At 53.1% G+C, this 9,361-nt stretch overlaps 1 protein-coding gene across 1 annotated transcript; it reads right to left on the minus strand.

The window, feature by feature from the left end:
* Window positions 1-696: 696 nt before the first annotated feature.
* On the minus strand, window positions 697-4,595 carry LOC121062980 (histidine triad nucleotide-binding protein 1-like). The gene is made up of 3 exons (XM_040543284.1): window positions 4,058-4,595; window positions 1,749-1,854; window positions 697-1,043 (listed from the first exon to the last, which is right to left on the minus strand). Exons 1-3 carry the CDS (start codon window positions 4,198-4,200, stop codon window positions 789-791), a joined length of 504 nt encoding a protein of 167 aa, XP_040399218.1. The 5' UTR covers window positions 4,201-4,595; the 3' UTR covers window positions 697-788.
* Between the last annotated feature and the right edge of the window lie 4,766 nt (window positions 4,596-9,361).

Raw genomic sequence — 9,361 nt, forward strand, 5'->3', positions numbered from 1 at the left:
TAAATGGTATGGAATAAGGGGTGGATATCTGTCCTGGTTTCAGGTAGGACAGAGTTAATTTTCCTCCTAGTAGCTGGCAGGGTGCTATGTTTTGGATTAGGATGAGAAGAGCGCTGATAACATGCTGATGTTATAATTGTTGTAGAGCAGTGCTTACACCAAGCCAAGGACTTTTCAGCCTCTCTCTGTCCTGCTAGCGAGCAGGCTAGGGATGCAGCAGGAGCTGGGAGGGGACAGACCCAGGACAGCTGACCCAAACTGGCCAAAGGGGTATTCCATACCATCTGACGTCATGCTGAACAATATATAGGGGTGGCTAGCCGGGGTGGAGGGGGGGGCCGGCTGCTCGGGGATAGGCTGGGCATCGGTCAACGGGTGGTGAGCAATTGCATTGTGCATCACTTATTTCGTACACATTATTACTATTAATACTATTATTATTATTATTATTGTTATTCTTTTCCCTGTCTTAATAAACTGTCTTTATCTCAACTCACAGACTTCACTTTCCCGTTTCTCTCCCCCATCCCGGAGAGGGAGGGGGGAGGGTGAGCGAACGGCTGTGTGGTGTTTGACTGCCAGCCGGGCTAAACCACAACACTGGGCAAACCACCACCTACACGACACTGTCAACAGACCGAAACATTCTTTTAACTTGCAGAACTATTTCCATCGGCAAGACACACAAGACAGAGGTCATATCCCCATGCTCCATCTTTATTGTGCAAATGCTGCTCAAAGCTCTTTATTACCCTCCATACACAGCCGTCCAGAAAAAAAAAAAAAAATCATACATCAACAGGGGCTAGATTGATGGGCAACATACGAAACCTACTCGGCGGCGACCCGTACGCGTGCAGTGACGCCTGCGGTGCAAAAACCTTAGCCGGGAGGCCGGCCCAACTGACCGCCACCCAGAATACGTAGATGTACGCGATAGCCTGAAGGGCCCGAGGGTGGGCATTCACAGCCATCCGGAATCCATTGGTCAGGTCCAGGTTAGCAGCACACTTCTTGCCAACAACCATTAAACGCCCAAGAAGCTGGAAAAAGGAAATAACGTTACCTAACATAATGTGCCACGACACACAGAACGAACGCGAGCGGAGAACCATCCACAGAACACGGTTAGCTAATCCTTCGCAATTCAACCGCTGCTCTTTGAATTACCCTCTAGACAGTAACAGACTGCAAAACAGTCACAGAAGCTAAATTCGTCTCGGGGGTTAAAGCCCCCGTCATAGCTTCGGGCTACGTAAGCCGCTCTGGCGGAAAATAAAAGCTTCACACGGTGCCTTTTCTTTTGCGTGGGCTCACAAAGCCTTGGAACTTGACTTGCATAGCTAATAGCGAAACAAACACCCAGCGCCGCTCGACCAGCTTTCCCTTTCCTCGCCTCTGACCTGCCCAAACCCCAAGCCCTCTTCTGCATAGTCAAAGTACCACCGCCGCCGTCTGGAAACCGTGAAAACGGGCATCAGACCGCACTTCGGAACAACACTGCTTTTTGCACTACAAGCGCGTAGCCGGAGACCAGCATCGCTTTATATCGCTGCTCTTAGTCAAAAAGCTCAACTCCATTACAAGCTAGAGGCAAAAGACTACAGCATCGGAAAACCCAAAATAGCCTACTGTGCGCCCCTCTGCAACATCCAGAGGAAAAGAGGGGACGGGAAAGAGTCTAGGAAGTTACAAACTAGTTACAGGTACAGCCAGCCTAGCGAAAAGAAAGCTCCCACAGTACTCACGGGTCCGCCAGAATCTTCTGCTTCACATAACCGGACAACTGCCTTCTCAGGAAGGACTAGGAAGAAACACCGGAGCCTGAGGCGAACTGTCACGGAACGCAAGGCACTGGAGGAAGAGTAAACAGTTACAACGCAGTCGGCTTCAGAGAAAGGCAACAGCTTAAGCAAATCGCTATGCCCCACTGAACTCGTCCTACCGAAGCAGATTATCAGGTACCCCAAACGCGCACGACAAAACAGCGATTCTTCTTAAGCGATCTTTGAATAGGCAAAGTTCTCTACCTTCTACGCGCAAAACACACAAGCGGCAAACAATTGCTAACTGTCCCTCAGTTATGTCCAAAGATTGCCTCGGCCAGAGGTAGGAAGGCATCTTCAAAGAACCTGGAGTAATCCGGCTGAGGCTGTACGAACTCTCCGTCCTCGATAACGCCACGTACTCAGGGGAAAGAACGGTCCAAATTAGCCCGTTACGGCCGGCTCTACGTCAGACACCTCCAGACCGAGGCCAAGGTATCACCTTCGAAACACGAATACCACCGATCTGTAGGAAACCATCAACTCGCAACTAATTGCGAGGGAACTCCCCAAATCACCAGCAGACAGAAACTGCATACGGCACCAGAAGCAGGATCCAGCACGCAAGGTGACGGGGGCAACGAGACAGCCGAGTACTTCAGATTAGCGACTTCCGGTAGTTTTATTTATTTTAGATGCGACTGAAACAGCGCCGATAAGACTCGATTCCACAGATGCTTTGCACTTCTTACTCACCATCGCCTTTCACTGCGCGACAATCGAGAATTATAAGCCTTCCTCACACTTCGCCCTATAACATCGCTCAACTGTGAAACAGGCCTTCGGTACAGCGAGCTAAGCAAGTTCAAGACCGTTCGCTATAGCCAACTACACTCCAAAAGCAGTTCTAAGTTCCCCCCCCGCCTCAAGTTAAGACCAAGCGAGATACTGCAACTAATTCGTCTTCCAGGAAACACGTCGCGCTAAGAGCGGTCAGAGTAGGTTGTCTGCTCTCAAGTCACTCATCAGACTCAAGTTAACGGCCTGGTTCTCCAATCAAGCACAGCGTTCAGGTTATATATATTGCTGCAGCCAGTACGGCTGAGTCAAAACAGACGCACGCGCACACACACACACACACAGACTCAGGAGACAGGAAACGCGCCCTTTCATAAAGGCAGAGCACTACCGCAAGCACGGTTTCCGGAAAGCAGTTGAACACTTCCAATATTCCAAACGGGCGGCAGCTGCAACATTACCGAGACCTATTAAGAAAGCGCTGTTCCAAGCAACGCGTCAACGCTTTGAGCAACCTGATCTAGTGAAACACGTCCCTGACCGCGGCAGGCGGGTTGGGCTAGATGATCTTTAAGGGTGCCTTCCAAGCAAAACCATTCTACGAGTCAGCACGCAGAGCGGGCAACGCAGCCCCTTTCACTAAGGGCCTGTTTTCCACGCTGCAGATAAACCCTGCTTTCAGAAGCAGAGGAAATCCCTAACCGTCCCATCTCTAGCATTTCAAATTTAAAAGCAGCAACAACGGTTATGCTGGACACTAACTTAAAGTTAACATCTTGCAGATAACATCTGCAATTTTTTCATAACTCTCAGCAGCTGCTCACTTAGTTCCTAGCACGTTGTGGTGCACCAGCATCAGTGAACCTTGCCAGCATGCTCTTATCACGGTCCACCTCCAGCACGGAAATGAGAGCTGGGAAGCTCTCGCAGCCCGCGGGATTGACTGGCTTCTAGATGTTTAAGAAAGCTAGGAAAAGCTGCAATTCTTCCCTCTCACAAGCCACTTTGGAGAGAGCGTGCGCTCGCGTGCGCGGTGGGGGTGGTGCCATAACCAAAGCCTAGCACGGCCGAGCCGGGGCGTCTCTAGAACGCCATCACGAGGCGCATCAAGACCTGCATTTCCGCTACGCAGAAATGACTGATTACGGTCACTACTGCGATGCTCACTGCCTATATGCAGACAGTCCGAACCCCCAAGGAGACCGACTGCGCCGGCGACCCAGTACGCGCCGTGGCACCCCGGGGGCAGGCGGGACGCGCACCGAAGAAGCGCGGGGTTTCAGAGGCGCTGCAGCAGAGAGCGCCACGAGCCGGAGAGACCCCGACCGACCGACCGACCGTCCGTCCGTCCGTCCGTCCCTCCCGCAGCAAGGCCACCACCCGCCCTGCCGCACTCCCGGGACCCGCGACGGGCCCTCGTTTCAGAGGGCCTGCGAGCGGCCGAGGGAAGGAAGGAAGGAAAGAGAAGACTCGCACGACAACGCCGCGGCTACCTCCTCGTCCACGACCGCTCATCCTCACGGAGAACGTTGGCGGGGACCTCCTTGCCCTTGCAGGCGACCTCTCCGAAAGCGGCTGCAGCGGCAGCGCCGCCACCGGGCCAGGCGGCCTGCGCCCTAACAATCCCGTCGGCCATGACGGCGCCCGCTCGGTACAACGCCCCCTCACTTCCCGCACTCGGCCCGGCCCTCCGCGGCGCTCATTGGGCCGACAGATCGCCGCCGACCGCTCCCGCGCCTCGATTGGCGGCCTCGCCTGCCCTCTTCCCTTGTCCCCGCCCTCTCGGCGGCTCCGCTCCCGTCGACCCGGTGCTTATCGGCGCTCAGGGAGGTCGCGTGCCCTCGGGGCGCGGAGGGATCCGACCGGGAGGGAGGAAGCGGGCGCCCGAAAACGGGCTGGGCGGCTCCGCGGAGGGAATCCGGGCCCTGCACGGCTGGCAAACGAGCTCCACAGAACGGTTGCTCCGGTCATAGAATCATAGCACGGCTTGGCTCGGAAGGGACCTTACTTAAAGATCACCTAATTCCAACCCCCCCGCCCTGGGCAGGGACACCTTCCACTAGACCAGGCTGCTCAAAGCCCCATCCAACCTGGCCTTAAACGCTTCCAGGGACGGGGCATCCGCCACTTCTCCTGGCAACCCGTTCCAGTGCCTCACCCCCCTCTCAGGAAAGAATCTCTTCCAACTATCCAGTCTAAGTCTACCCTCTTTGAGTTTAAAACCATTACTCCTTGCCCTATCGCTCCTCTCCCTGACAAAGAGTCCCTCCCCAGCTTTCCTGTAGGGCCCCCCTTTGGGTACTGGAAGGCCCCTCCAAGGTCTCCCCGGAGCCTTCTCTTCTCCAGGCTGAACCACCCCAACTCCCTCAGCCTGCCTTCCTAGGAGAGGTGCCCCAGCCCCCTGGTCATCTTCGCGGCCCTCCTCTGGACGCGTTCTAGTACGTCCCCGTCCTTCTTGTGCTGGGGGCCCCAGAGCTGAACACAGTACTTACTCCAGGTGGGGCCTCACAAGAGCACAGCAGCAGAGAGGGAGAATCACCTCCCTCGACTTGCCGGCCGCCCTCCTTTTGATGCGGCCCAGGATACGGTTGGCTTTCCGGGCTGCGAGCGCCCATTGCATTGCCGGCTCCGGTTGACGAGCTTCTCATCAACCAACGCCCCCAGGCCCTTCTCCTCAGAGCTGCTCTCCATCCATTCTCCGCCCAGCCTGGATTTGTGCTTAGGATTGCCCCGGACCAAACGTGGGACCTCGCGCTCGTAGCCCCAGGTATTATTTATGACCCTATCGGCTCCACCCCAAACGCACTGGTGGCTTTTGGGCGCTGCTCCCTGCAGGCAGATCCCCGCTTTTGCCAGGGCAGGCCTTACCTTTTCAGAAGTTGCTCCACAACCTTCCCTGAGAGCCCCACTTCAACTGCTGGTGTTTCTAAGGGGGAAAGCTGCACCTCCCGTGCAGGGGGTGGCGGGAAGGAATACAAAGCCTGTGCTCAGCCCTGGCACATCACAATTGGGCTTGTGCTCAGCTGGGGAGGAGGCTTCTGGAAAAATAGGCAGCGCCCCCCAAGGCTGCCCAAGCGTGGTCCGCGGCGCCCTGCAGCCCCAGGGAGAGCGGAGCTCAAACTGGCCCGACACGGCGGCGGGGACGTGGCCGTCCCCACACGCGCAGTTCCTGCCTGAGTAGGCCACAGCGCTTCTGCCTCTCTGACAGGCTTGGAGGGTAATGACATCAGAATACGCTCGCTTTAGTTTGAGGTTCCAGGCGCTACTGCCATCAGGATGGCACACGGGGACGGGGCTGGGGGCAGGCAACCACAGGCAGCTTTAACATCTCAGTCCTCCCCGTCGGCCATCTCCCAGCTACCACGCGGGCCAATCAACGTGACCAGACGCCAATTCACCCAAGGCAACAAAAATATTTACAAAGCTACATCTCTCTTCGTAACTGTTTGTTGTGTACAGCTGAAGCCAGTCCTGGGATAGGATATGCTACCTGGACTGAGCAAAGCCTTTGATATGGTCCCTCACCACATCATTCTTCTCTCTAAATTGGAGAGGTATGGATTTGAAGGATGGACTGTTGGGCGGATAAAGAATTGGTTGGCTGCTCGCAGCCAAAGGGTTGTGGTCAACGGCTCTACGTCTGGGTGGAGGCCGGTCACAAGTGGTGTCCCTCAGGGGTCGGTCTCGGGACCGGTGCTCTTCAACATCTTTAGCAATGACACAGACGACGGAATCGAGCAAGTTTGCAGATGACACCAAGCTGAGCGGTGCAGTCGATACAACAGAGGGAAGGGATGCCATCCGGAGGGACCTGGACAGGCTGGAGAAGTGGGCCCATGAGAACCTAAGGAGGTTCAACAAGGCCAAGTGCAAGGCGTTGACCTTGGGCTGGGGCAATCCCAGGTATTTCTATAGACCGGGAGAAGAAGAACTTGAGAGCAGCCCTGCGGAGAAGGACTTGGGGTTCCTGATGGACGAGAAGCTGGACACGAGCCAGCAGTGCACGCTTGCAGCCCGGAAGGCCAACTATGTCCTGGGCTGCATTAAAAAAGGGGTGGCCAGCAGGGAGAGGGAGGTGATTATCCCCCTCTACCCTGCTTCTTGTGAGACCCCACCTGGAATACTGCGTGCAGGCCTGGGGCCTCCAGCACAAGAAGGATGTGGAGCTCTTAGAATGGGTCCAGGGGAGGGCCACTAAGATGATTAGAGGGATGGAGCACCTCTCCTCTGAAGAAAGGTTGAGGGAACTGGGCTGGTGTAACTTGGAGAAGAGAAGGCTCCGCGGAGACCTCCTTGTGGCCTTCCAGTACTTGAAGGGAGTGTATTGGAGACTAGAGGTAATGTGGGTCCCCTGCTGAATGAGGGGGGTGTCCCAGTAATGGGGGACGCCGAGAAGGCAGAGATACTGAATGCCTTCTTTGCTTTGGTCTTTGCTTCAAAGACTACCCCTCCGGGACTCCTGGATCCTGGAGGGAGGAGAAAGAGTCTGGGAAATGGAGATCTCCCCCCTGGTTGACGAGGGAGTGGTTCGGGAGCGTCTGAGTGGGATCCACATGCACAAATCCATGGGCCCCAATAGGATGCATCCACGTGTGCTGAGGGAGTTGGCAGAGGTGATCGCCGAACCGCTCTCTATCATCTATGAAAGGTCCTGGAGAACAGGAGAGGTGCCTGAAGACTGGAGGATAGCCAATGTCACTCCGGTCTTCAAGAAGGGCAAGAAGGAGGATCCGGGAAACTACAGGCCAGTCAGTCTCACCTCTGTCCCTGGAAAGGTGTTGGAACAGCTTGTTCTGGATGCCATCTCCAAGCAATTGGAAGAGAAGAAGGTTATGAGGAGTAGTCCACATCCTTCTTGTGCTGGGGGCACTTGTGCTGTATCCATTTGTCATCAGTTATCTGTTTTTTCACTCACTCATTAGAAGAAAAAGAACATCTGGTTTCCTCAGGTATTTGATGCTGTAACATACAGTATGTCTCATCTACCTGTCACTCATTAGAAGAGTCATCAAGTAGAGTGTCAATTTTGGAAAATTATTTGTTTGTAATGTAGACAGATTTCAACAATAACTTTAACAGGACTGGCAGCTTCTCTTTGTACGAAATGAAGTTCTCTTTTTGCAGTGGAAAATTCTACTAACCTTTCATATTCAAAAGTGAATGTGCAGGCATAACAGTGGTGGGTATGTGAAGCAGAAAATGGGACAGACCAAGAAATTAAAGGTTGGTCAAATAAAATTTTACGTGTATGGTATAGTAAGCTTCGAGTTGGTTGTGAACCTGTAGTACTCAGCCACTGAGGAAACAGGGGAGGAATCAAGCATTGGGTAATAGGGAAAATAGGGCTATGATACACTTCTGCTGCACGCTCCTGCTTGCAGGACACCCGCCATTGCAATTGCGAATAAAAATGCTGCTTCACTGAGATCCTCGCCTGAGCCTATGTTACTGGCTACAGAGTGTTTCTCACAAAACTGAGGGGTTGGCATGGATCCAGTAGTCTTCTGGGGAGCCCCGTTACCACTGCAGCACAAAGGCGTGCCCTGCTGATTTCAGTGGTCCTGTGCCTTGGTGACAGTGGTTCTTTAGAGATCTGACAAGGAACTGAGACTGGTTACGAAGGGAGGATCGGTGAAGAATTAGGGAAGACAGCAAGGTAGGCACTCCGGTTTTGAGAATTGACCCGGTAACTCTGTGCACAGACCAAGGTAAGAAATATTAAGTATTGCCTTGGGGTTCGGGTAAGACTCTTGTGTGAAATGTGATTGAGACGTAATTTGTATGAAGTGAGTGTGGAATCCCGATCTGCTCCATAGCTCTGTGAGGGGCATGGCCAGAGATGGATGAAGTGAGAGGTAGAAGGGAGAGATAGAAGTGAGAAAGGAAGAGTCTTGGGGAAATCTGGTGTACGTCTGGTACCCCCTTGTACGGTAAAGTGCTTGGCAGTATGCCAGGGAATCTAGTTAACCCATAAATGTATGGTACCCTGTACAGGGTCAAGTGCTTGGCAGTACACCCCCATTTTCTAGAACTGTAATGTTAGTGTGTGGTACCCTGCAGGAGGAAAAATTTTTGTAGCACCACACTGACAAGGGCTAGGAAAAATGGGAAATAAGGGTTCCAGGGGACAGGGAGATATCCCTGGGGCATTGCCTACCGACAGTCCTTCCGGAGGAATGATAAGAAATTGGAAGAATAATCCCAAAACCAGAGGAAATTATAAAAAGAAAATGATTAAATACTGTGTATTAATTTGGACAAAGGAACCAATTGAGGAAATAGCAGTATTTTGGCCAAATATGGGTCTGATGAAAATTCAGGCTTTAAATTTATACGTAAATGATAAGACTCCTTGTTCGGAGGAGGAGTCAAGTTATGCTGCTTGCTGGGTGCAGGGGGTAAGTCAGGTTTTATTGAAAAAGGGTCAGGACCAGGAGAAAGAGGAGTCAGAGAGAAGGACGGGTCGATGTGAACCCTTGGATAATTTACCCCCTCCTTATAATCCTAATATTGCACCGGCGGCAGCAGCAGCCGCTCCAGGAAGGGAGCCAGGGACTGCAATTAACACTGTCCCTAGAGAAGGAGTGCACTCTAGGCTTTGGCAAGAATTAGAACAATGTAGGAGAGACACTGAGGATTTCCCCTTCCCTGATACTAACAGTACTAACACTCCTATGTATCCTCTTAAGGAGTTCCCAGTGGGACAAGGACAAACAGGTTATGTGAACTCCCCCCCTTACCAGCATAGAGGATAGGAATTTTAAGAAGGAAATGAAGTCTTTAATGGAAGACCCTAT

The sequence above is a fragment of the Cygnus olor genome (genome assembly GCF_009769625.2).
Source record: "Cygnus olor isolate bCygOlo1 chromosome W unlocalized genomic scaffold, bCygOlo1.pri.v2 SUPER_W5, whole genome shotgun sequence".
Lineage (NCBI taxonomy): Eukaryota > Metazoa > Chordata > Aves > Anseriformes > Anatidae > Cygnus > Cygnus olor.

What these genes read in the sequence shown, in the direction of transcription:
- LOC121062980 (XM_040543284.1), bottom strand. Translation starts at nt 4,200, where the DNA reads ATGGCCGACGGGATTGTTAGGGCGCAGGCCGCCTGGCCCGGTGGCGGC. An exon ending in GAGCGGTCGTGGACGAGGAG is followed by an intron (nt 1,855 to 4,057) that starts GTAGCCGCGGCG and finishes CTCTTCCTCCAG; the next exon opens with TGCCTTGCGTTCCGTGACAG. An exon ending in CAGAAGATTCTGGCGGACCC is followed by an intron (nt 1,044 to 1,748) that starts GTGAGTACTGTG and finishes TCCTTTTTCCAG; the next exon opens with CTTCTTGGGCGTTTAATGGT.